Source organism: Gopherus flavomarginatus, chromosome 16 (assembly GCF_025201925.1).
Source record: "Gopherus flavomarginatus isolate rGopFla2 chromosome 16, rGopFla2.mat.asm, whole genome shotgun sequence".
Classification (NCBI taxonomy): domain Eukaryota; kingdom Metazoa; phylum Chordata; order Testudines; family Testudinidae; genus Gopherus; species Gopherus flavomarginatus.
The window spans coordinates 26,553,722-26,579,746 of NC_066632.1; the positions used below are offsets into that span (position 1 = coordinate 26,553,722).

At 59.6% G+C, this 26,025-nt stretch overlaps 2 protein-coding genes across 23 annotated transcripts in view; both read left to right on the forward strand.

Moving 5' to 3' along the window:
- The first annotated feature begins 2,746 nt into the window (after window positions 1-2,746).
- RHEBL1 (RHEB like 1) lies at window positions 2,747-8,970 on the forward strand. 3 transcript variants are annotated; one of them, XM_050924949.1, is made up of 8 exons: window positions 2,747-2,849; window positions 4,397-4,468; window positions 5,783-5,850; window positions 6,364-6,446; window positions 6,937-6,993; window positions 7,332-7,379; window positions 7,586-7,670; window positions 8,128-8,970. In XM_050924949.1, the coding sequence occupies exons 1-8, from the start codon at window positions 2,798-2,800 to the stop codon at window positions 8,215-8,217; spliced, it is 555 nt and encodes a 184-aa protein (XP_050780906.1). In that variant the 5' UTR covers window positions 2,747-2,797; the 3' UTR covers window positions 8,218-8,970. The 3 variants fall into 3 exon arrangements, with proteins under 3 accessions (XP_050780906.1, XP_050780907.1, XP_050780908.1); XM_050924950.1 differs by lacking the exon at window positions 6,937-6,993; XM_050924951.1 differs by lacking the exon at window positions 4,397-4,468.
- Window positions 8,971-20,029: 11,059 nt separating this feature from the next.
- Window positions 20,030-26,025, forward strand: part of KMT2D (lysine methyltransferase 2D) — a 43,498-nt gene continuing 37,502 nt past the window's right edge. For all 20 annotated transcript variants that reach the window (XM_050924867.1, XM_050924868.1, XM_050924873.1 and 17 more), the window contains exons 1-2: window positions 20,030-20,433; window positions 25,740-25,818. In XM_050924867.1, the coding sequence (XP_050780824.1) occupies window positions 25,770-25,818 (49 nt within the window). In that variant the 5' untranslated portion in view covers window positions 20,030-20,433; window positions 25,740-25,769. The remainder of the gene's footprint in view (window positions 20,434-25,739; window positions 25,819-26,025) is intronic.

Genomic DNA, 26,025 nt, shown 5'->3' on the forward strand with positions numbered 1-26,025 from the left:
TGTTCAGGCTGGAGCCTGGGCTCTGGGACCCTGCCGGGGACAGGGCCCTTGGCCCAAGCCCTTCCCAGCCCAAGCCCGCTGACAACTGCAGTGTAGACAGGCCCTGAAGCTTCCTGCTGGGTTTGCAATAAACAAGGCTGATTGCTGCAGACAGGCCCAGCAGGAGCTGATGTGCTCGGACATTTCTCTGGGGAAGGAGCACCCAGCCCCTGGGGGCAGGCTCCAGACAGGACCTTTACACTTGTTTACAAGCAAAATTCTTCCACAACCTCCACATATTTCCCCCTCCCAGTGCCCCCCAACTGCGTGGCCATCCGCTTTGGAAAGAACAAAACAAGCTCCCACCTGCCCCTACTCTTATCTGGCATGTGGTTTATTTACAGGGAAAGTTATTTTATTACACACACACCCAGGCCAGGCTCAGGGCAGCTAATTGTAACATAACAGCTTGGGATGTTTCCATCTCAGCATGAGCAAGTCCCAACTCCACTCCGGGCTGGGAATCCCTGAATACAGGGACTCTCTTTCCCCATTGAGATGAGAATCCACCCTCTCCCTAGAATATTGGCTAGTGCTGGTTGTGGCCTCTGTGGCCAGCCATGCCCATCATATTAGCATGGAGACCAGGGGACCTCCAGAAGGGGGGGGGGCAGTGCATCCTGGGTATTGTGCTGGCAGGGTACCAGTACTGGTCAAATTGTTCCAAACTGTGGTAAAGAACAGAGTTATCAGCCACACAGATGAACACGATTTGTTGGGGAAGAGTCAACATGGCTTTTGGAAGGGGAAATCATGCCTCACCACTCTACTAGAATTCTCTGGGAAGAGAAGAGGTCAACAAACGTGGACAAGGGGGATCCAGTGGATATAGTGTACTTGGCGTTTGAGAAACCTTTGATAAGGTCCCTCACCAAAGGCTCTTAAGCAAAGTAAGCTGTCGTGGGGTAAGAGGTTCTCTCAGGGATCAGATAGAAGACAAAGGCTGGGAATAAACGACCAGTTTTCAGCGAGAGAGTGGGGTCTGCTCAGTGGAGTGAGAGGGGGGTGAGGAGGGGACAGGCCTGCCTGCGCTGCGGGTTTCCTGCTGCTTCCTGGCCCGGTTTCCCAAGGAGCAGTACTGGGATCAGCAAGAATAGTAAAATGATCTCATATGAGGTCATAGAATCTCAGGGTTGGAAGGGATCTCAAGTGGTCATCTAGTCCAACCCCCTGCTCAAAGCAGGACCAATCCCCAAGTGCTGTTTGACAGATTCCCAAATGAGCTGGAGAAAGGGGTGAACAGTGAAATGGCAGAGTTTGCAGACACATAATTAATTATGCCCAAAGCAGACCGCAAAGGGATCTCACAAAACTGGGTGACTTGGCAAGAAAATGGCAGATGAAATTCAGTGTAGATAAATGCGAAGTGATGCACATTGGAAACATCTTCACTTATCTCTAGGAAGTGATGGGGGTCTCAGTTAGCTGTTGGTTCACTGGAAAGAGATCGTGGAGTCACTATGGAGAGTTCTCTGAAAACATCCACTCCGTGTGCAGCAGCCGTCAGACAGGCAAATTGAATGTTAGGACCCATTAGGACAGGGATTGATAACAAGACAGGAAATATCCTAATGCCACAATATAAATCCCCGGTTTGCCCGCACCTTGGACGCTGCCTGCAGTGCGGGTCGCCCCATCTCAAAGAAGATATATTAGAACTGACAAAAGTACTGAGGCGGCCAACAAAAATGCTTATGGGGATGGAACAGTTTCCATCTCAGGCAAGATTAAAAAGACTGGGAGTGTTCGGCTTGGCTGAGGGGATATGACAGAGGCCTATAAAATCATGCCTGGTTTGGAAAGGGTGAATAAGGAAGTGTTATTTACCCCTTCACATAACACACAAATTGTGGGCCACCCAATGAAATGAATGGGCAGCAAGTTTAAAACAAACAAAAGGAAGTTCTGCTTCACACAACGCAGTCACCGGTGCAGCTGGTTGCCAGGTGATGTGGTGAGGGTCAAAGTCGAAGACAGGTCCATCAGTGGCTACTAGCCAAGATGGTCAGGGACGCAGCTCGATGCTCTGAGTGTCCCTAAACCTCAGACAGCCAGAAGCTGGGAATGGGCGACAGGGGTGGATCACTCGGTAATGGCTCTGTTCTGTTCATTCCCTCTGAAGCACCTGGCACCCACTGTCGGCAGGCAGGACCCTGGGTCGCTGGACCATCGGTCTGAGCCAGTCTGGCCGTGCCTAGGTTCTGGGTGCAGACGTGGGGGGCAGGGGGACAGAGGCAGAGTTGCAGGGGGACAGAAGGCAACAGGACTACAAGGAGGAGGCGGGGTCCCCGTGGGGCAGGGAGGGGGACCAGAGCTGGGAGGCAGACATCCAGCAGGGCAGGGGGGTTGGCAGTCAGTGTGTGGAAGCAGCTCTGGAAGTGAGGGGTCAATTCCGGCGGCTGGCAGTCAGGCTGTGGAGACAGCCCCCCCTTCCCATGTGCTCTGTGCCTCTCTGTGTGTGTGTAAAACCACGTGGTCCACTTTTCACCCCTCCGTTTTAATGAATGGAGCCGGCCCCACCCCTGCGCATGCGCCCTCCCCGCTCCCCGCCCCCCTCGGGGGAGTCTCCGCCCCTCCGGCCGGGACGCCGGCCAATAGTCGCGGCGGCTTTCGCAGTGTTGTGGTCACGTGGGAGGCCGGGTGTTGTGGTTGCGGTGACGGTGCCGCCCGGGAGCGCGCTTATCGCTCAGGTTGTCGGGCCCGTCCGCCCGCCCTGTTCTCCCCCGGTCCTAGCGGCGCGGTGCTGTCCGCGCGGGCCATGCCGCTGGTGCGCTACCGGAAGGTGGTGATCCTGGGCTACCGCTCCGTGGGTGAGTCCGGCGGGGCGGGGCGGGGCTCCGCCGCAGGAGCAGGGGGGCTGCGTGCAGCCGGCAGGGTGGGGCGCAGCGTGCGGGGGGGGCGATGCAGGGGCCGTCTGCAGGGCGTGGGGCGGGAGGGGCTCTGCACGGAGCAGGTGGGGGTCTGCGGCGGGGGGTGAGGAGGGGACGGGCCCGCCTGCGCTGCGGGTTTCCTGCTGCTTCCTGGCTCAGCCCTTCGCACACTTCGAGCTGCCCAGCAGCATCTGCGGGGAGGGGGGGGTCCTTCCCACCCGCCCCCAGGCGCGCCCCGGGGGGGGGGGTTATGGCCACGTTCTGGGGTGTGCAGCTCTCTGTATCTTTGCTGGATCCCCCAGCTCTGACCCCGGGGGGCTGGGGGGAGGGGTCCTTCCCACCCGCCCCCAGGTGCGCCCCAGGGTGGCGGGGGTTATGGCCACATTCTGGGGTGTGCAGCTCTCTGTATCTTTGCTGGATCCCCCAGCTCTGACCCCGAGGGGCTGGGGGGAGGGGTCCTTCCCACCCGCCCCCAGGTGCGCCCCAGGGTGGCGGGGGTTATGGCCACGTTCTGGGGTGTGCAGCTCTCTGTATCTTTGCTGGATCCCCCAGCTCTGACCCCGGGGGGCTGGGGGGAGGGGTCCTTCCCACCCGCCCCCAGGTGCGCCCCAGGGTGGCGGGGGTTATGGCCACATTCTGGGGTGTGCAGCTCTCTGTATCTTTGCTGGATCCCCCAGCTCTGACCCCGAGGGGCTGGGGGGAGGGGTCCTTCCCACCCGCCCCCAGGTGCGCCCCAGGGTGGCGGGGGTTATGGCCACGTTCTGGGATGTGCAGCTCTCTGTATCTTTGCTGGATCCCCCAGCTCTGACCCTGGGGGGCTGGGGCGGGGGGTCATGCGGGGTCAGTTTGCCATTGAGCCGCATGGCAGGCGAGAGGAGAGAGGAAATGACCAGGGGTCAGAGGTCACGCTCGGGGAACTGACTCGGCTCCTTAGATTTCGTTGCTCACGTTCAGCGGTTTGTGTGCGGGGGTGTCTGGCCGGGGGCCTGCCCTGCACGGGGTGTGTGTGTGTGTCTGACGTTTCCTCTCCCCCGGGATGGGGTCTGGGGGGGGTGGTTCGAATCCCTCTGTTCAGGCTGTTACCTAAAACCACCCACCTGTGGGGGCATGTGCCCCCTTCGAGCTGGGGCGCATTCGGATGTCCCCAGCGAACCTTGACATGAGTGTGAACCTGGCAGGCCTCACCCTGGTGTCTCTGTGGGTGGCTTCTAGCTGCCTTTAAGGGCCCATCCACACTGCTGTTAGACCCCCGTGGCTGGCCCGTGCCGGGCTGACTCGGGCGAAGGGCTTGTTTCGTTGTGGTGCAGACGTTTTGGCTCAGGCTGGAGCCATGGGGGCTCTAGGACTCTGGTTTGCACTGCCATTAAATAGCCTCTTAGCCCAAGGGAGCTGGCAGGGCCAACGCCGGGTGTCTAATTGCAGTGTAGACGTACACAAAGAGACTTGCGGCATTCATAGCAATGAGGTTTCAAATCTCTCCCCTCCAGGTAAAACTTCCCTGGCTCATCAGTTTGTGGACGGGGAATTCCTGGAGTGCTACGACCCTACAGTGGAAAGCAGTGAGTGCAGGACCCTTTCAGGCCTGATGAAATCCGTAGCAGGCATCTATAGCCTGGGGATTGTGCTTGTCTTTGCACATTATTTATCCCCGTAGTGCCTAGAGGCCTCACCAAAACCAGTCTCCATGGGAGGTGCTGTGGAGCCCTGCCCCCGCATTGTTTAAAGATGGGGGGGGCACCGAAGGAGGGGGTGGGACTTGGCAAAGTGATGTGGCAGAGTCCTGGACAGAACCCACCCGCTCGACCCAGGCTGCGGGATCCACGTTGCTGTTCTTTGAGAGGACTAGGAGTGTGCGGTGTCCATGCTATAACTCGAACTCACTTTAACGCACGCGTGTTAAAGCACCAGCCAGGACGCCAGCCGCTGGGGAGGGGATAGGGTGCGAAAGTGGCTTCCTTGCCTGGAATCCAGAGCCTTTTGCAGGGGGCAGGGAGGGGTGAGGTATCCATCAGGGCTCCCTAAAGCGATCCATTGGTTGCTTTTGCCTAGGATGACTGGAAACCACTTCGCTCTGCTTGGGGTTTCGCTCAGATAGATCTCGACCGTGGGCGAGAATCCAGCTCAGAATAACCAGACGAGGGGCCTTTAAGCTGAAAGGCCACGTGCTGTGGGTGGGTGGGAGCGAGAGGGGGATGTTTCCTTTTGCTTTTGTGGTGACCCCCTGCCTCCTTCCTGCCCTGGGAGGTTCCGAGCCCCTTCCTGCTTTCCAGGAGACCTCAGTCCCGCCAATAGCGAGGAGGTGGGTGGACCTTTACTCAGGTCTGCTCCTTGTCAGGAAACGCAGCGCAGCGTTGAGTGTGTGTGGAGACCTGCTGGACTCCATCCCAGCCCTGCTCTGGAGCTTCCCCCTCCTTAGCTCACCGCGGAGCCTCTCTGGCCTGCCACGGGGCTGGGGCTCAAATCCATCATCGACTGAACATCCAGGGAGAGCTGAAGCCCCTTCTTGCGGGGAGGGCTGCCTGGCGCTGGGGCTCGGCTCTGGTTCTGCTGGGTGGAGCTGGCTGGGCAGGACCGGAGGCCGTGGCCCATGGGAGCTGAGCTCAGCCTGGGGGGCTGGTGTAGCTTAACCCCGGGGTTGCATACAGAAGCTTCCAACTTCTTTCCAGGGGCCTCATCGCCTTCAGCAGCTGGAACCCTGAGGTAGGAGGGGACGTCCCACAGTGATTGACCCTGGGCCCGCCGAGTCCAAAGGACCCATGCCCATTCGCTATGGGGCAGTAGCGGGCTCATAAATCAGCCACTAGAGGGCAGCAGGGAGCTGTGGGGGTGGGGCAGACCCTGTAACTAACTCTTGCTCTGTTGATTCCCTCCAGCCTACAACAAAATGCTGATGGTGGGAAAGGATGAATTTCACCTCCAGCTAGTGGATACTGCAGGGCAGGTAAGGCCTTGGGGCAGCCAGGATGGACTAGTTGTAGCTTTTCTCCATGGTGCCTTATCCTGGTGGGTCTCTGCCCCCAAAACCGATACATGCTGCAGCCAGCTCTGGGGTGGAACCCATCACCTATCAAGGCAGCAGTTTAGGTCAGGAAGGGGGAAATCCTGTCTGATGACCAGAGGGAATTTAGAGACGGGGGAGATTTGGTCAGGCCCTTCCCCCTCCCAAAATAACACCTGTTGTGAAAGGTTCGGTGTTTCCAAAGGAATTAATCTCCAGCACTAATGCTGTCCCTTAGCATGGCGCTGGTGCATAGGGGGCACTAGTGAAACCTTGAAATGCTGCCCTGGCTTTCTGCAGCCTGCTGGGGGTCTCCCATCTGCGTGCTGACCTGGCTCGATTCTGCTGCGCCTGGGCTGGGTTCCTGTGTCTCAGTGGGGTGGGGTCCCGTAATGAAGGGGGGCGTCGATGTTGTCTGTTTGTTTCTCACCCAATGCTGTGCCCGCGGCTCACCAGGACGAGTACACCATCCTGCCCCCCTCCTTCAGCATTGGGATCCATGGATACCTGCTGGTCTATTCGGTCACCTCGCTCAGAAGGTGAGGGCTCCACCCCGGAGGGAAAGGGGGCTTGGCTCCAGTGCGGGAGAGGGGACGTGCAGTGGGGCTGGGAGCTCCGTGAGCCCCCACGCTGCAGCCAGGCTGTGACTCCAGATCAGAGAGGGAGCTGTTCTCCCAACTGCCCCAGAAAACTGCCCCTGGGGAGGTTGCCACCAGCAATACAGTGGCTGCCCCCCCTCCCCAGGGTTGTGCCCCCCAGTCGTGGCGGGGCTGCCTGCTGCCCAGGCTAATTGATGGCTTGGGCAGCTCCAGGCTGGGATCCAGCCGACTGCAGGGTGTTCGGGCCCACCCCGACTCGACACAGGGATGGGCCAGTTTGACAGTCACTTCTTGGAGCAGAACCTGCCCAGCCCCCATGTTTGCCCCGAATCCTGTCATCAGTGTTGCTCGGCCAAGCCTGGCCCCGGAGCAGCGTGGCTGCAGCTCCGTGGCGTCTCCTTAGCGACTGCTCCCCGTCTCCCCTCTGCAGCTTCCAGGTGGTTAAGACCCTTCACAACAGGCTTTACGAAAGCAGAGGGAAGACCCGGTAAGAGTTCCCCTCCCCTGTCCGGGGCCCAGTCTGTCCCAGCGCGGGGGCTCTGGGGGAGAGGCTGGGTCTGCAGCTGCTCTGGGTGGACCCACTCCATCCCCGGCTGCCGGACTCCAAATGGGGCATGTGCCTGCCCCACAACCCACCGAGGCTGTGGATGCTAAGTGGGCCCCTTGGCTGAATGGGCCATGGCCTCGGGGTCCTCCCCAGGGACGGCTGGACACCTGGCTGCTGGGTGTGCGTGGGCCATGGCCCGCTGGAGCTGGGGAGGCATGGGCTGGAGGCGGCCCGATCCCAGCTCATTCTGCTCTTCTGACCCTTTCCCCCCTGCGCAGGATGCCGGTGGTGCTGGTCGGGAACAAGGCCGATCTCTCCATGGAGAGGTAAGAAGTGGCTCTGCTACTGTGATGGCCTGTGGGCTGTCAGCCGGTTCCTCCCTGCACCCCATCTCCCTAGAGCTCCCTGCTGAGCTCTGGGCTCCAGCTGCTGCCCCCTCCCTCCGCTCCCCCGTTCCTGGGGGGTGGGCAGCTCTGGTCTAAGGGATCTTCACTCCTCATCCGGCTCCTATTTCACTCCGTCGTGTGCCTAGCCGGGAGGTGAAGACAGATGAGGGCAAGAAGCTGGCGGATTCCTGGGGGGCTGTGTTCCTGGAGTCATCGGCCAAAGAGAACCAGGTCTGGTATATTTCACCTCTGGGTCCCGACACTCCGGGGGGAGATGCTGAATTGCCCCGGGAGCCTATGGACCATCTCTGCAGCATCTCCTGGTACCTGCAGCCTTTGGGGGTGGGGGGAGGGAGAATCTGCCCATCCCAACAGAGCTGAGGGGGTGTGGGGAGGGCAGGGGGCTGCACAGAGGGGTACAGTCCCTGCACTGCAGAGACAGGAGTGACTGAATTCCCCCAGGGTGCAGCCATGCAGCTGCTGCCAGAATAGAGGCGCTCCTGGGGGGTGGGGGCAGTGGGGGTCCGGCAGATACTGGGAAGCAAGATCCCCGTGCCTGAAGCGCTGGGCGGGTGGATTCCTTCGGGACCTCCCCCAAGGGGGCTGTGAAGTTCTCCCATCCCTCAGAGGGCCATGGGACTGGCCTCCTGGCTGTCACTCAACCCCCTTCCCCACTCCCTCCCCGCAGATGACCCGAGGAATCTTCACCAAGATCATAGAGGAGATCGACCGGGTGGACAACTCGTACTGCACCGAGCGCAGCTGCCTCCTGATGTGAGCACTGTTGCCTCGAGCGTCCTCGTCGGAGGCGGTGCTGTGGGGCGGGGGCAGGGAGGGGGGCCGCCTCCCCTAGACGTTTGCTTGCAGCCCCAGGAGCGGGAATCCAGGGTTAGACGCCACCAGAGCCACCTGGCCTGGCGTTGTTACGGGTAACCCACAAACACACTGTACCTCACTGCCTGGCCCCGCGCTCCCCGGCGGGCAGGGCCTGTGTTTGCACATTCCCAAGTTGGAAGCAGTCCGTGTGCATCTGGCGCACTGCATTTATGGAAGGGGCTCTTCTTGCCGAATGTATTCATGGTTTTTTGGGGGGGAGGGGGAGGGGCGGGGGGGCTTTGGATATTTATAGCCAGTGTCTAAGCCTGCACGCACATGTTTACAGTGGTCTCTGCCCCAGTCCGCAGCATGGGCCCACTTCCCCTTGGCTGTGCCACCGGGGCAGAATGGGACTCCCTTTTTTTTCCTAATGCTGCTGGATCTGGAATCAGTTTTCCAGTCCTTCCAAGACCCAGTCTGGTCTCAATTCGGCTGTGCCAGCGGCCGCCGAACCCTGATCCGACCAGGGTTCCGCCCACCCTCCTGCCTCGCCATCTGTTGCCTTAGTTCTCCATAAAACCAAGAAACTGTTGTGAATGTCAGGCCGCAAAGGGGATTTGAATGTGGATTCTTTTCTGATGGAGTCTCTTCCCCAAGCCCTGTTGAAAGGGCAGCACTCATGGGTGGGAGCTGGGGGTGGGTGTGGCTGGATCAATTAAACTTTGTTTTGTATGCAAAAACAATTTCCTGGCGTCTCTGTGCTCAGGGTCTGAAAGAGAGACTGGGGGGGGGGGGGAAAGGGGGATAGTGGAGCATGAGGTGTGTCCGCCGAAGCTGGGCAGCACTCTGAGACTGTGGTGCTGGGTGCTGTATATAAAACTTAGAGTAGTCGGAGGAGGGGGAATAATTGGTGGTGTGCTTCACCCACCAGCAGAGCAGCTGCAAAAAAGATCAGCAATGGAATAGTGTAATCATTAGGTTTCAGAGTCAACATCCACTGGGCCTGGATTCACACTCTGCATGCACATAACCCTGTGAGTGGATCTTCAAGTGCTTTGCAAGAACTGAGCCAGCCCTTGGAGGGGTAGGTCAGAATTATTTGTGGTTTGGGGGAAACTGAGTTAGAAGGAGTAAGTGAGCTGCTTGGGAACATGCTGCCTAGGTTGGAACCGAGGTGTCCTGGGGCCCCTACTTGGCTGAAGAGCGAAGGGAAGGCATGGTTCTCCCCGCTTCACGCTGTTGAGTCACTGAGACCCCAGTGCCATGACAAGTCATAACGGAGCAGACAGAGCCTCTGCTGTGGGGGACACCTTGTCTCTGCACTGCTAAAGGGGGGCTGGGCAGTGACACCATCTCAGGGTCTCACAGGATTGGCCCCGTTTGGCCTGGCTGCTCTTCACTGCGACTCCTTGTGATTGGGGTTGGGGGGGTCTCTGGCTCTGTGGGTTGTGGACGCTCATGTAGAAAGTGCCCTGCTGGCTGCACAGGAGACCCCCCTCCCCTTTGTGGTGCGCTGGGGGGTCTGGCCAAGGCCACATGGGGTGGTGGGAGAAGGGAACGGGAACCAAGGAAATAGGGGTTCAAAAGGTGAAAGCAATTGCCTGGACTGTTTCCAGGTTAATTAGCCCCATAAATGTGTGGGGAGGGGCCTGCCCCAGCCCTGAGAGGGCCAGGCTCTGGGCAGGGTCAATGGGGGTGGATCCCGTTGCCACGAGCTGAGGGGTGTTGAAGGGGGTGCAGCCGCTGGCAAATGGCGCTTGGTCAGAGGAGTGGGGGGTGGTGGTAATCCCTTGGTGGGGTCCAAGCACTGCACACCACAGCTAATTACCCAGCTCCCGTTGTGAGCAAAGAGGCAGTAATGGTGGGCCCCTGCCTGGGAAATCTGTGTGACTGGTTGCCCCCCTTCGGATGCCACCTGATGTGCTGAGATATCACTGAGCCCGCCTGTTATGCCAGCCTGGGCACCCTTTGTACCAGGCGATTCAGCCTCCTGCGTATTGCAGGAAGCCTTTGGCAGAACACGGGCATGCCAAGGGGAAGGTCCCATCCCCAGTGCCTCACCCCCACGTGGCAGCCATTGCTCGGGGGCTGTCTGGAGGGGCCACAGGAAGGCTAAGCTCTTTGACGGTCCCTTGTCTCTGCTAATGGCCCATTAGCCCTGGCTGGCTTTTCTCTGCTGTGAGATGAGTGGAAGCAAAGAGGCTACTGCCGGTGCACAGGGAGAGGGGCCGGCCTAGGCCAATAGGAGCAGATGCTGGATTGGTGTTTGTGGGGGGGAGCCTCTCCTGACCCCCAGAGCTGCTGTCTCTGTTCTGGCTGGAACTCAACTGCTGCATCATGGCTGATGGCCGGGGTAGGGTCTGGCTGCTGTGAGCAAGGGGCCCTGCAGAGAATTCACGTTGGCCATCTTCCCAGGTGAACGTCCCAGGGCACGGGGAGCTGATGGCGGCAGCAGGGTTCTATGCCTGGCTCTGCGGGCGTCACTCCCACACTGCGTGCCTCAGTTTCCTTTCCTGTTGGTGGAGGCGAGTCTCCGTCTCCCAGGGCACAGGGAGGTGTAACTCATTCCTGCCTGGGAAGAGCTCTGACATTCTGAGCTGCGGTGAACACATCTGTGTTTTAAAATGTAAAACAGCTTCCTGTTGACCTGGCCAAATCCTGCTGGAGGGGCCACTGTCCAGTTCCCTTTAAAATTCCTCGGAAGAGGGATCTTCCTCCTACTTATTGCTGCACAGGTGTTAAACAGCCACTGCACTCCACCCCAGCTGTGGCTGCATCTCAGGGGTGGTCTCTGGGGGCTTGTTCAGTTGCTATCGTGCTGCACCCCAGAGGTGGGTGAAGCGGGGGTGGGGGATCCTCTCTGTTAGGAACGGCCTGCTGGCCGTGCCCATACCCCCAGGGCAGTTGTCAGTGTTTGGAGCTGTCTTCCAGAACCAGCTGCACTTTGACTAGGTGCCATGTTGGAAGGAACTCCCTCGTTCTCTGGGGGCTGGGACCCGGAGCCCCCCACTTAGCTAAAGGGGCATGGGGCACAGGCCTCAACAGCGGCTGGGTGAGGGAATTTGGCCAGGAAACTCTGCCCTCTCGTGGATGAACAGGAGCTGTTCACTCTCGGATCTGGGCTGTGTTAGGGACCGATGCTGACGAGCCCCCAGTCTCCAGAGGCAAGAGGGGGGAAAGGGAAAACTCACCACGGAGGGGGAACTGGGCACAGAGAGAGGCACTGAGGCATCGAACAAGAAGTCTGGGGTAGGGCTTTTTGAACCCAGGTGTCCAGCCCAGGAGGCTGTCTCGCCTGCGAGAGCTCTGGCGTGCGAAAGGGGCTCACATGAGGGTTGCAGGCCTGTGCTAGGCACCCTGTTAAAGTGCCACGAGAATGCAGGGGTGTGATGGGACATGGCTCAGCCCAACAGCCGGGGCGGGCGGTGCTGGGGCATCAGCAGCCCCGCCTGGGTTGGCGCTCACCCTTGTGCCTGGTTGACCGGCTCTGCAATGCAGGAGGAGAGGACTCAAGCCCCCGGGGGCTGCATGGATATGCCCGTGAATGTGGCACGAGTAAGAGATGGACTTTGCACTAGTGCGACTCGCCCTGGTGCAAGCTTGATTTTGCACCAGCCTAGACAAGGCCTTGGAAGCAGCTGCTGGGCTGGGGAGAATCAGCCTGGGAGGGCAGGGCTGCAGGGGGCGAGGCAGGAGACTCAGCCCTGCTGAGGGGACACTGGCGGAGCTGCCTCTGGGCCTCTTAGTCTGTAGAGTTTGCTGGGGGCGGGGGCAGGTGCTGTCTCACTGAGGGGCTGGAGAGCGCCTGGCAGGACGAGACCCTGACGCTGGGCGGGTTCAAGGGCTGCCAACAGATTGTTGCACTGTACGCCCCTTCCCTGCCCTCCCCTCGGCACGGGGAACAGCCCACCCCCGCTTTGTGGCAGCATCAGCTCCGCCTCCCAGCATCCAGCCACTCCTCAGTGCCACAAATCCTGGGCTGCAGAGTGGAGAGGAGGCTTTTCCCTGGGGAGCTTGGTGCCTCCTGCCTCTACGCCCTTCGGAAACACCCCCGCTCCGTGCATTGCAACGCGGCTGGGCTGGAAAACGGCTCATGCCGAGCTACCTGTTGGGGCAGGCGGGAGAATCTGGTCATAAAGTGTTGTGAGATCAGTGCAAGGAAACTGCATGAGATGAAAAAAAATGTCAAGGGTAACACACTGACAAGTCCTAAAAGGTTACACAGTGTGAAAACAACCTGTGGAACTCACTGCCACAGGACACCTGGATTCAAAATCCAGCTTGGGCATTTAGAGGGATAATAGGAACAGTTGCACTTAGGCTAGCTAGGAAGAGCTTTTTTGTACTCCCTGAGGTTTCGTGGTGTTAGCTAATAATGCAGGCTGGTTCCTCCTTGGAGGTTGGAGTCCTGGGGCAATGCCCCTGTTTTACAGATGCAAAAATTGAGGCACAGAGGGGGGAAGGGGCTCACCCAGGGTGATGCAGGGAGTCAACGGCAAAGCCAGGAATGGAACCCAGGAGTCCTGGCCAGTCTGCTGCTGTAACCCCTCCCCCAAGCTGGAAATGGAAGGCCAGGGTCCTGCTTTTTAGGCCTCCCGCTCTGCCAGCTGGACTTTGCTCCCCTACTCAAGCTGGGACTACCAGAGGTCCTGGTTCCCACTCTGACCCCCTGGGTCAGGAAAGTGGGGAGCTGTGAAGTAACATCCCCCTCCCTGGACACAGCTGGGGGCTCCAGGCAGAAGCCATCCCAATGGGGCTGGGGTGGGGGGGAGAGCCACAGAGCCCATGAGGGAGAGATGCTCACATGGGAGCCTGCCTGCAGCAGAATGGGGGAGCTGTGGGGGCACTGGACGCTCTAATGGGGCAGCCATGGACGGTGGGAGCCAAGGCCTCGTCCCTAGCAGGACCAGGGAGCCAGGCCTGCTGGGATCCACTCATGGGGCTGGAAATCCGAGTGCTGCAGGATCGGCAGATGGAGGCTGTGCTAATCCCACTCTGCAGCACCCAGCAGGCTGGCGGGGAGAGGGGAGCTGACTGCAGGAAGTAATCTGGGCCCTGGCTGTGGCTCTGGCCGGTTCCCTGCTCAGCCCCAGCCCTGCTGCTCTCCCTGGGCCCTGAGCTCCAGTGATCTGGGTTTGCTTTTCCCTCTGCCTGTTGCTGAGATCCATGGCTCTGTCCATGTCTCTCTCTCTCTCTCTCTCTCTCTCTCTAACTGCTGCAGCCAAGTGGAAAGTCGCAGGCTGAGCCCTCAAACTGGGCATCTGCCCCCGGGAGCGATTTACACTGCGTCTTATTGCTACCGGCGCTCGGACTGGTTGGATTGTCCCTCATCATTCCAACCACTGTCTGTCTGTCCAGCCAGGGCTCGAACTGGGCCAGTGTGTGGCTGCACCGTGGATAAGCACCTTTCCCAAACTGCCCTTGTGTTCTCCACAATCTCAGCTTTTGTTTATGAGATTTCTGGCCGTTGTGTTCTGGGAACTGTGACTCGGGTGTAGCAGGGCAGCAATGGCTGCCTGAGTTTGCAGAGAGCCTGAAACCCGAGCTGTGAACCGCTCTGTTCACCCCAGTCCCTGCTCACTCCAATGTCAAAGATGATCCTTTCAGTATGACTGTTATCTAGCCCACTGCCCCTCTAAGCCTCTGACGAGTGATTAGGAGCAGGATCAGACTCCGAAGATCTGCAAAATCTAGTTTAGGTAACTGCTCAACCATGGGGAAGGGGAGGGGCTTTGAATACCACCGAACTCTTACGTTTTTCCTGCAGTCAAGCAGGAGCCCTATGGGTGTGTGAGCCCCCCCTGTGGTGCTAAGCACAAGGAGCCAGAGCCGGCGGGATTGTACTTTGTACATCTGCACAATCTACTTGGACCCTTGTTTGGCATCTTAACTAGGCGAAGTTGTTTAGTGAGCAGGGCTTGGAAAAGTATTTACTATTGTTTCCCCGTTCATCCACCCCATCTAATCTATCTGTCCCCCCACACCTATCTAATCTCTCCTCGCTCCTATCCCTTGGGCTCTGATCTCTCTACTCCCTCTGCAGTATCGGGGGATACAGGATGATACTTCACTTCCTGTTTTAAACCATTGCAGTGTGTGGCTGTCAAACCGCTGCCCATTCCACCCCAGAGGTGGCTGCATTTCAGTGGTTGGTGGAGCAATTCCCATAGCGAGCACAGGACTGGGTTTACGAATTTCCTTCTGTTAAGATAAGTTCCTATCTGCATCCTAAAAGACTTGCCCATACCGGTATTGCCCTGGCCTCTTCCTTTGTCAGTCAGTGTTAAAGGCATTCTGAACTATATGCATTTCCTCACCTTTTGGGGGCGAAGCTAGACTTTCAGGCACCTGCTCCCCTACTTGGTGTAAACTTTGCTTGTACCAATCAGAAACAAACACACACAGTTTTTGGGCCCCATCCCCTATGACACTTCTATGATGTCATAGTGGGTATTTTAGGCTGGTCTGCCATGTGCAGGCAGAAGAGGAGAAAGAAAAACGAATCCTGTGTACCTTGTACACACCAGTAACCGAGCCTGATCACCTCGAAGCCTCTCTCAGCTCACGTGTTTTAAGCAGAGTTTCTATGTTTGCCGGTCGTTATGAGTTGGTTTGTATTCGTAAGTATTGGTTCTTCTTCGAGTGATTGCTCACATCCATTCCAGTTAGGTGTGCGCGCCGCGCGTGCACGTTCGTCGGAAACTTTTTACCCTAGCAACTCCAGTGGGCCGGCAGGTCGCCCCCTGGAGTGGCGCCGCCATGGCGCCCAATATATATCCCTGCCGGCCCACCCGCTCCTCAGTTCCTTCTTACCGCCGTGTCGGTCGTTGGAACTGTGGAGCGCGGCATAGCTGTCCTCCACGTCCCTAGCTCTCCTTGTTCTCTATCGTTTATCTCTAGCACTATTGTAGTTGTTAATTAGATTGTTAAGTGTAGATAGTAGTAGTTAAGTTAAGTAGTTTGTAAATAGTTCTTCGCGGGGGGCTTAGCCCTTCCCGGCACCCGGCACCAGGCTCATGCCTGGTTCGCCGGGCTTCAAGCAGTGTGCGGCCTGCAAGAAGCCCATGCCCACCAGCGATCCCCACGACGCGTGCCTGAAGTGCCTGGGGGAATCGCACAGATCCGACAAGTGCCGCATCTGTAAGGCTTTCAAGCCAAGGACTAAGAAGGAGAGGGATCAAAGGCTCCGGACTCTCCTTATGGAGGCGGCACTTGACCCGGCGGCTTCGCAGGCCGTGATCTCGGCGCCGGCACCGGATCGCACCGGCACCGAGAAGACTCCCCGGCACCGACCTTCTCCGGCACCGGGGACAGAGCCTAGGCCGTCGAAGTCTATTACTCCGGCTAGGCAGACCCGACTGGAGCGCCCGGCCTCAACATCGGCCGCGGCGCCGCCGGCACCGTCGACTCCGGGCCCGGCGGGTCCGTCGAGTCCGGTGCCGCCTTTAATAGTAAATACTTTAGCCATTGTATGTTTTAAGTTCCATTAACCCTATTAGCTAATCATACGCTGCTCCCCTACCCCTTGTAACTATCCCCAATAAAACTTTTAATTAATTAATTTTAGTTGTGTGCGTGCCTGCAGTTTGCATCGTGACCCAGACCCTCCTTGCATCCCTTACCTATACAGTCTATTGCCACGTGCAGCCTGGTAAATAACAGCTCTGCATTTTTCTTTCGTCCCTAAAAGTACGTGGCAATCTACACCTTCCTATTGGCTTTTCCTTTTCTCCCCACTCTCTAAGAACAGATGCAGCTAGTGGCGCCCTGACCCAGCATCAAGCAAAGCCCCAGGGCCTGAGGTTACAAGTCCGACTGTTGTGGAAACTGGTTGCAAGAGAAAGTTTGTAGAACACATTGTAATGCAGGGCAGCAGCCTGCGGCAGTGATTTGTGCCCCAGTATTTGGAGTCAGGACTCCTAGGCTGTATTCCTGTCCCTAGGAAGGAGTGTGGTCTAGTGGTTAGAGGAGGGGACTGGGTGCCAGGACTCTCGGTTCTATTCCCAACTCGTCCAGGGAGTGTAGGTGAAGCGCTGCTCTGTGCCTCAGTTTCCCCCTCTGTGAAATGGGGGTTATACTGTTTACTTTCCTTGTGACATGCTCTGAGCTCCGTGACTGAGAAGCTGCTGCAGGAGGGCACAGAACCAGCGGGACTATTACATGTTATTGTAAAACTCTCTTGGCCGGGAGGATTGGAGTTTCATTTCCCCCTGTTGCAGGTCTCCAAGGGGTGCCTGGCTAGAAGGGGCATTAGCCTGGTGCGAGCGTGCCGGGGCTGCCTTCTCCCTTCCAGTCCCAGGCATGGCCCTCTTCCCCCTGCTCCCAGATTAATGTTGGGTTCAAGGCTCAGGCTCCAGCCTCGGCACCCTGTGAAATGTCCCTTCACGGGGTAGCTTTGATTGTGGTTATTCCCCTGGGCTGGGGGAGGTGGATCAGCCTTAACCCAGCACCGGCTCCACCTCCAATAGGGCTGCATTCTCCAGCCTCCTGCCTGCTCTCCGTGGCTCTGAGCTGGGACCCAATTGTTCAGGGGGCTGTTGGCTGGAGGGCGGGGGGGGGGGGAATTGAGCAGGCCAGGGCGCTGCATCCACCCAGCAGCAGGAGAGAGCCAAAGTGACCAGGTGAAGGCTTGGCTGGGAGTGGGGGATCCAGCCAAAGGCTTCATAGGCTTGGGGCTCTGCTCCTCTGCAGTCAGAGCGGGGTCTGCCTGGGGCCATAGCAGCTGCTAAATGCTGTTCAGTGAAATGCGCTCGCAGCCTCCCACAAGCACCAATATTTTAGCCCCAATCGGCCCCCTCGGCTGAGACCCGAGGCCCCTCTTCCCTCTGGAACAGGACTGAGGCTCGCCTGCTTCTCTGCAAAGTGGAGGCAGGGTCTCCTAGCAATTGCATTGGGTTTGCTCTGCCCTAGGAACCTGGGGAAGGATTCATCTCTTCACACGCACACACACCCCATGCTATTCTAGGCAACTGTGAGCTTGGAGAGACCCCCAACACGTGGGAGCGTAGAGCTCACTAATCGACTGGGCACCACCGCCCTCTCCTGGAGGGAATCAGAACTGGCCAAGTGCATGCACTGCCCTATACAGTAAAAAGCGACAAAGATCCTGTGGCACCTTATAGACTAACAGACGTCCTGGAGCATAAGCTTTCACGGGTGAATACCGACACACGCATCCAACGAAGTGGGTATTCACCTACGAAAGCTCATGCTCCAAAACGTCTGTTAGTCTATAAGGTGCCACAGGATCTTTGTCACTTTTTACAGATCCAGACTAACACGGCTCCCCCTCTGATACTTGCCCTATACAGGTAACAGCAAGTGAAGATCCTCGAGCTTGAGGGGTGGGGCCTGGGAGATTCCACTCTTGCCAGGAGATTCTGAAGCGTCCAGTCCTAGTGATGGTGACGAAGCTGGATCTGTTTTTTCCAGACCCCTGTGACAGCAAAGTGAATAAACCCAGATCCCTTCGTATCCGACACGGCCCTGGCTACGGATGCATTTTCCCAGGGATTTGCATTGCAGGGAAGTTTTCTTTGGAGCTTCTAGGTTTGCCAACAAAAAATCCCAAACCAACCGAAACCTGCCATGGCGTCGTCATACCTCCATAGGCTGCATGTTGGGTTCTTTTAGAAAGCCAGGCTCCAATCCTGCACGCGCGCCATGCAGCCTGGTTGGGCTGGGCCCAGTGCAGGATCAGGGCCTAAGGCCGAGATTTCCAAGCCATCTAGGGGATTTAGACACACTGTTCCCATCTATTTCAATGGGTGTTGTGCATTTAAATCCCACAGGGCAGCTTTGAAATTCTCTGCCCGCAAGTGTCCTTGTGTCCATTCTCCAGCTGCACTGCTCCTTCGTCCAAACGGTGCTGGGTCAGTAACCCCACTGGGGGGCCAGCACACTCCTGGCCACAGTACCTGCATTCATAGCCTCATTCATCCTGTATGCAAAGAGGAAGAGCTGCAGAAGCACCCTGTTCTCCAAGGGGATAACTCCTGGTTTTCAGTGCATAACAATCAGCCTCTCCTGTGTGAATATGCCTGTGCACACCCCCAATATACACCTCTCCAGAGCTTTACACTTCATACATAGCGACTAACTGAGCAGCACCTCATGCCTTTCACAGGGTCACTGGGCCCCGCGGGGTGGCGGGAGGGGATGGGGTAATGTGCTCACCCCCTGGAGCTTGCTGCAGTCCTAAAGGGTTTGTTCCCTGCCATAAGCTCACTCGTGTTGCAGGATCAGGTATTTCCCTGCCACCCTGGAACATGCTGGTTCCTGCCCTCTACTGGATGGAATCAGAACTGCCCAACCATGCATCCTAGGGTCTATGCTGCTAACCCTTGATGGGGATTCTCCTTCAGCTGAGGGCGGTGGGGAAAGGGGGGCTGGGTCTTTTGGCACAGCAGAAACTGTGTTCTCTCCCTGCTCCAGATCTGAAGGAGAGCTCTGTGCTGCAGGAAAGCTTCTCTCTTTCACCCACAGAAGCTGGTCCAGTAAAAGATATTACCTCACCCACCTTGTCTGTGCAGTATATTCATCCAAGAAGCTGCGTCACTGTTCTGCATGGGCCCTGCCCTCTGTTTTACAGGTGGGAAAACTGAGGCACAGCGGCTTTCCTGAGCTCACACAGCACGCTGGGTACAGGACCCAGCTCAGACAGAGAGACGCGCCGGGATGGACAAATCTCCTGCCCCCCCCGCACCTGGGCTTTCCCCGTCTCCGTCCTATGGCGCACACCTGTCCCACAGGCTCCCGTGCCAACCTGTGCGTGGGGCGCGAGGCCGCACACTGAGCAGCACCGGGCGGGCAGAGGGGCAGGGGATTACACCGAGGGGGCACAGCTGACACGGGGGCGGGTTCCCACCGCTGGGGGCGCTGGGGGACCTGGGTCCCCCCCGCGCTCGCTGGGTCTGCAGCGTCCGGAGCCATGTGCCTGGGGCAGGGCGCCCCCCTGGGGCTTGCAGGGGTATTGCACCCGGACCTTTGCCCTCCAGCCGGCACGGCTGGGTGGGGGGCGCTAAGCAGCCCCCCCGGGCCCCATCTCCGCACACTGCAGGGCCCCGGAGGCGAGGCGATGCCCGCTGCAGGGGAGAGGCGCTCCTGGCCCCCATGATCCGTGCAGAGAGGGGCCGCAGGCCCCAAGCCCCCCCAGCTCCGGGCAGGGGGTGGCGGGGGGGCAGGGCTCAGAGCTCGGCCCACGTACTCACCACCACCCGGCCCGGCCAGGGCAGGGTTAACGCGCGCGGAGGGATCCCGCACAGCGTGCGCTGCGGTCCCGTGCCTTGCGAAAAGCTGCGGCTGCGTGAGCGTGTCCCTCCGCCCGGGCCCCACACAAAATAGCGCCGGAGCCCCCTCCCTCCGCCCCCCACGCCCCGCGAAGGGGGCCGCTGCGGAGCCCCCCGCACGCCCGCCCCGAGCCCGCCCGCCCGCGCGGGGCCGCTCCCGGGCCAGCGGCAGGGCAGGGCCGGTCCCCACGCGGGATCCCCCCGCCCCTCGCGGGGGGGGCGCAGCAGGACCTACTTTCCTCTCCGAAAATGGCCGCCTCGGCGGACACTTTCCGCTGCGCTCGCTGAGCCCGGGCGGCGGGGCCGGGGGCCGCCCGCGGTGCCCCTTTGAACCCCCCCCACCGCAGCCGCGGGGGGGCGGGGGGCCGGCGCGAGAGGGGGCGGGGACTTCACCCCCCCGTCCTGCCCCACTTCTGCCGCCGCCGCCCCGGGCCGGAGCAGGGGGCCGGGCCGGGCCCGGCGCGGGGGGGCCCGGCTGTTGCGTGTCTGTTTCCGTCCCCGCGCGGGCGGGGAGGTTACAATGTAGCCAGGCCCGCGGCGGGCGCTCGCTTCCCCCGGGGCAGGAAACTTCCCGGCCCCCACCGGAGGGAGCGGCCCCCTTTGTGTCCGCCCCGGGATCCGGCCCCGCTCGCGCGGCTGGGGGGCGCCCCACGGAAGTGAGCCCCCCGGAGGAGGGCCGGGCGCTGCCCCCCCCCGTGTGATCCCCGGATTTGGGTCTAGCAGCGTTTCCAGCCCACCCGGTTCTGCTTGTGGTGAAGATTTCTGTCCGGCGGGGGGAGATTGGACCCCCCCTTGTCTCGTTTCTTTAATTATTTCGTGGACAATGTTCTCCGCGGCCGCCCGCCGCTGGATCGTACCGGGCGCGGGTTTCTGCACGGCCTTGTAAAGCGGTGAGTGGGGTCCCCTGGATCTGCCCCCCTTTCCCGGGGGCGCTGAGAGGAAGCGAGCGGAGTAAACTAGGAGCTTCTGCTCCTAGGCCTCTGCCTTGCGCGGCGGCTCCCCGGAGCGGTTCGAGGGCCGCCCCCGGCCCGCGGTGGGGTGCAGCCCCCCAGCCCCCCTGTGGCTTCTGCGGGGGGGGCGCTGTGTGGTTCTGTTCTTCATCCCCGGCCCAGGCTGAGCTGGGGTTTCTTTGCACAGCCAGGGATCTGGGCGGAGGGGGCGAGAGTGGGGTGTGGCGAGAGAAGAAGGGGGACGACGGGGCACTGGGGGGTGAGTGTTTTTTGCAGGGGGACCTGGGGGGAGCTTTTGTTATGTATAAATCCTGATCCTAGGCCTAGGTTGAGCTTTCTCTCCGTGGGGCAGGGTCTCTCTGTATTGCGCCTCCCCCCCCATTCTGCTGCATTTGGAGCCTGTGAAGAGGGGCTGACCCCTGTCCTGAAGTGGGGGTGCAGGGGGGTTTTATGGGGGGGGCTCTGCTGCCTCCCTTCCCCTTCCCCCCTCCCCTTTCGAGCCTGTTGGCTGTGTTCTCCCCCCCCCCCCCCGCTTCCTGTAAACAAACCGGGGGCGAGGAACCGGGGCTCCCCCTCCTTTGGCTGCTCCCCCCTAAATTCCTCTCCCTGCCCTTTACTAGCAAGTGTACACTGGGGGGTGGCTGCCCCCAGAAACAGAGCGACCCTCAGTGCGGCCTAGGCGGCCTTGGCTATCCTGGGCTGAGTGTAATCGCCAGAGGATTAGCAGGGAGCCCTAGGAGCTTTGCTCAAACAGAAAGTGGTGGGATGGGGGCGGGGGGGCAGAGCTCTTGCTTATTTCTTCCCCCTTCCCAGGCAGAAATGTGGCTTCCCAGGCTTTTGTTCCCCGGCAGCTTCTCTCTCTGATCCCTGACTTCAGGGGGACAGAACCCACAGCCCTGGGTAGGCCGTTCCCACCCCTCCCCCATCACTGGCATCAATCCCCAAAGACGTGGGGCCCAGATTCTTCACCTGGCCCCCCAGTTAAATCCGGCCCCTGGAGCTTCCCCAGTGTGTTGGGTGAGAGAGAGTGTGTGTGTGTGTGGGGGGGGACCCTCTTCCCCTGCAAATCCACAAACACTTTCTCTGTCTCTGCTCTCGGGACAGGCCAGGCTGCACCTGTTGCTCTCCCTGGTCTAGCTGTTCCTCGTGGGTGCCACCTCCTGCTGCCTCTCCTGTCACATGGGGAGGAGAGGGTCCTGGGGCGGGGGTTGGGTGGGTAGGGCATGCAGTGGGGGTAATGCTGCCTCGGCCCCCCATGAACAGACACAATGGCCAGGTGTCCCAAGGGCTGCAGTGTCAAGGCTGGAGCCGGGCCGTGCACTCTGCTTAGTAAGGCTGGGCTTGCTTAGATTTAATGAGAGGCATTCACTGCATATTTTATCTCCTGAGTCGGGGCGCAAAGGCAACCCCCCCGGGACTCCCCCCATCAATCAATATAAAAAGATACCACGTGCTGCTTAAATTAATGCCAGGTTAAAACTGCAGCAGGCCAGGTTCTGATCTGCATCTCGCTGGTGTAAAACAGGAACAGCTCTGGTGGCATTGTTATTCCTCCTTTACACTGCCAGCGGGGGTCAGAGGGAAGGGATCCAGTGTGGGGTCTGGGCAGGCTGCAGTGTGTTGTGTCCCTGCTGTCATAATCCACCTAAACCCTGTGATTGGGTCAGTGTTTACCTGAACCCAGTTCTTTTGGGCAGGCTCCTCATGTCTCTGTTTTGCTGACCAGATGCCCAGGTCTGCGCTCCAACCACTTGACAACACTCCTCCAGAGCTGCCACTAGAATACAGGCATCCTGGCTCCATCCAGGGCCTTCACTGCTCTCTGAGCCCCACTCCCCGTTGGTTGTGTGGCTATGCATCTCCCATGAGCCATTTTTCTGTGTTGTGATGGGGTCTGAGGTATTGCAGGACCTAATTAAAAACAAAACAAACAAAAAAAACCCTTGGGGGGAGGCTCAGTGGAGCAATGAAATTACGGCCTCCTGCCCTGGCGTTTGGAGCATGCACTGGAATGGGGGCCGTGAAGCTCTGAGGGGATCACAGGAAATCCACCCCCGACACGATCCCTTGAAAACGTTTCAGTTTTGGAGCCAGCTTGAAGCTGCCCAAATTGCTTCTTAATCCAGAACTTCATTGTTGTGGCAAATCCTGCCGCTCGGGAAGGAAAATGGTCTCTGGGAATCTTGAGGGTGGGTTTGGGTTTTTGGCTAGAAGGCCCTTCAGTCCAGGATTCAGTGAGGGTTTGTCTCTATGACCCTGCTTCTGCAATCGGCTCTCTGAGGGCTGAGCCTTTGCTCCCTTGCCGAGCCTCTGTGGACGCAGGGATCCACCCACAGGGATCTGCTTGTGGGATTGGGGCCCAAGATGCCTGGGTGCACTGATTTTGCTTACTGAGACCTCGGGGTCATTAGCATCCAACAGAGAAATGGCCGGCGATGGTTCTGTCCATTTTCTCCCTGTCCCCCCGTGAGGCTGGGAGGTGTCGTTCTCAGCCCCGGTTTTCCGGGAAGGTCCGTTGCTGATCCTGGTGGCACCAGCGAGAGGTTGGTGATGCTGGTAGGGGCGTACCCGGGCCCTGCCAGTCTGGACTAAGGCTCCCTCATCCTTGTCCCGCCTCTGGTGCCATCAGGTCTGTCCTACCTGGCCGTTTCTCCAGTGACTTTCTTTTAGGGGACCTCAAAGCGACTTGTGAATGCCTGGCTTGGCCCTGGGGGGCTGAGTGCCCCTTGGGTCCTGCTGGGGTCAGTGGGGAGTGGAGTGTCTTGGCAGTTTGCCAGGTCCTGCCCCATCTACCCACTTTCTGCAGTAGGAGGAGACTGAGGTGCTGAGAAGCGACTGGCCCAAGGTCACAGTGGGAGTCAAAACGGAATCCAGGTGTTCCAGCTCCCAGCCCCACTGCTCCAGCCACAAGACCTATCCCAGATCCGGGGAGAGAACCCAGGAGTCCTGGCTCTCAGCCCCCTGCTCTAACCACTAGCCCCCACTCCCCTCTCAGAGCTGGGGATGGAACCCAGATAGATCTCCTACTCTGAACACTAGGCCGTGCTGCCTTCCAGCAGATGCAGACGTGGTGGCTGGAATGTGCTAACACGGGATGCTGTCTCTGGCCCTCCAACCCCACACTTTGACCTAGTTCTCATCCTCTCGTGCCATCGTTGCCGGCAATGCCTGGCGTGGCTTGGGTAAGGCTGCACTTGGCTTTCCAGGACTCCGGGGGCAAATGCCTGGGTGGAGGGGGTCAGAGGGCTCCTGGCCCCGTGGCCCACTCCACCAGCAGGTGCCCTGCCTCCCAAGGGAGCTCGGCTGGGGAGGTGGCACAGAGCATCCCTCAGGCTCCAGCAGATTGGAGCCGTCTAGCCCAGTGCCCTATCTCTGATGGTGCCTGGAGCCAGCTGCTCTGGGGCCTGGAACATGGAGGAGGTGATGTCTCCCCCCGTCCCCCAGAGCTCCCAGGTGAACTGTCCGTGCAGCCAGCCCCAGCTGAGGGCTCAGTGGCTCTCCGAAGCTAAGCAGGGTCAGGGCTGATCACTGCCCGAATGGGAGACTTGGGATGCAGAGCACCTTGGGATGTTTTGGGGGGCATGCTCTTCCCCTTCTGCCATTGTCCCTGGGGGACTTTGTCCCAGGAAGCTCTGTCTTCAGACAACACTGCAAACCCTGGCTGCTCGCAGGGAACAATCCCATTGCACTTAGGAGAGTCTGTGCGCCCAGGGGAAGGTCAAACAAACATTGCCCTCTGACCTGACAAGCTCGTTAGGGACTGTGCTGGGGAGGGCAACATCAGCCTGTGATGCTGATGGGGAAACTGAGTCACGGAGAGGCGGCAGCTTGTCCAAGATCTCACAGTGGCAGGGGATGGAACCCAGAAGCCCTGAGTGTGTCCGCACGCCCTTGTTTTCACTCTAGTTTTGGGCTTCACCCAGTGGTTGCATGGACGGCAGCGCGGTGGGTAAGGTGGCATCGCCTGGTGCCCTCACTGGGCCAGCTGCTTCTCAGTGCTGCCTGGGCCCCCGAACCCATGAGCCAGGTGGCATCTGGGGGTGCCTGCTCCTGCGGGCTGTGCCTGGGAGGAAGCTGGCTGCTACCACCTGTGGTGGCTCTAATTGAGGTCAGTCCATGCAGATGCCACAGGCCTCGCCTGCGAGCACCCTGCCTCAGATATGCTGCGCCGACCCCTTCCTGTTCCTGGGCCCAAGGCCATGGCAAGCTGGTAGAACTACAGCTCCCATGTTGCACCTGGGTACCGGCCGCAGCTGGCGTGGAGGTAGCGTGGTAGGAGAAGCGGCCAGCTGGGGTGGTGAGACCAGGCAGGGGTTCGGAGTGTGCGAGGCGTGTCCAGTTGGCACAAGGGTCCTGTGAAATGTGTGCTCGGAGCAAAGCATGCTGGGACCCTCCCCCCAGACACAGTTTCTCTGGTCCTGCTTACTTTAGCACAAGCCTGGGATTTGGCCAGACCTCCCCAGAGCAGACCCGCTGTGGGGTGCACGCTGGTCGTTCTTGTGGTGCCAGCAGGTGCCTGTCTGACGCCCTGGTGACAGAGTCCTGCCTCCAGCTGCCCCGCCAGCCTGGCCCTGCAGAGCCGCCCCTCTCCGTGTCCTGGCTGCTGATGCACAGGGCCGGTTCTGATTCGGCAGGGAGTATTATGTGATGAGCCCAGTGGGCACCACCAGTTTGCCAGGACTCAGTGCACATGTGGGGGTCTCTCTGGGCATTGTCTGGCTCTGACAATGCCCGGGCTGGGGACAGGCCCCGGTGGCTCTCGGCAGGCGAGTGAAGGGGTCTGGGCTGTGTTTGTGGCAGGGAAGCCTGTCATGTCTCTGCCCTGGCTGCACCTGCTCTAGCTAAGCAGAGAACTGCAGACTCCAGCCCTGTGGGGCTGGCAGCACCCCAGACAGGCCTTGGGGTTTGCAGGTGGCTGTGAGCTGACCCCTGTGGGGTGGGGGCAGGGTTCCTGGCCTGCTGGGGCTGTGGGGCTGGTTTCTGTGACATGGGCCCTGGCCTGCAGGGAGCTGGCTGAGACCTACCCCACTCGAGCAGCCGTCTGGTGGGAGCAACGCCAGGGGCAGGTGACCCAGAGGCAAGCGTCTTGGTCTCGCCGTGCGGGGTCTGTGCCAGTGACCGAGAGCCTGGCGTGCCATTGGGAGCAGGGCTGGGGTTAGGCTGGAGCTGGGGGCGGACGGAGGGCACAGTGGGCAAGGGCATGACCGATGTTCAGGAGCTGACATGTCCCCTCCTTCCCGCCACAGGTCTCTCTGGGAGGGACGGCAGGAGACGGGATGGATGATCGGAAACCGCCCAGCCAGGCCAAAGACTGTGAGGTACCAGGTGAGTCCGGGGCAGGGGGGTGAAGCCAGATAGGGCATTGCTGGGAGCACCCATTGCAGCTCTGCCAGAGCCGCCTGGCCTGGAGGCTGGTGGCCGCCCGAGCCATTGTCAAGGGCTGCAGTGTGGCATGGCACAGGGGTACAGCCCATGCCTGGCGAGGTGGAGTCGTACCCCTCTGGGGTGTTGGGTTTCGGAGCCACATGTCCC

Coding starts and splice junctions, on each gene's coding strand:
- RHEBL1 (XM_050924949.1), top strand. CDS start 2,798: ATGCCGCTGGTGCGCTACCGGAAGGTGGTGATCCTGGGCTACCGCTCC. Junction 5,851..6,363: donor TAGTGGATACTGCAGGGCAG/GTAAGGCCTTGG, acceptor GCGGCTCACCAG/GACGAGTACACCATCCTGCC. Junction 6,447..6,936: donor TCGGTCACCTCGCTCAGAAG/GTGAGGGCTCCA, acceptor TCCCCTCTGCAG/CTTCCAGGTGGTTAAGACCC.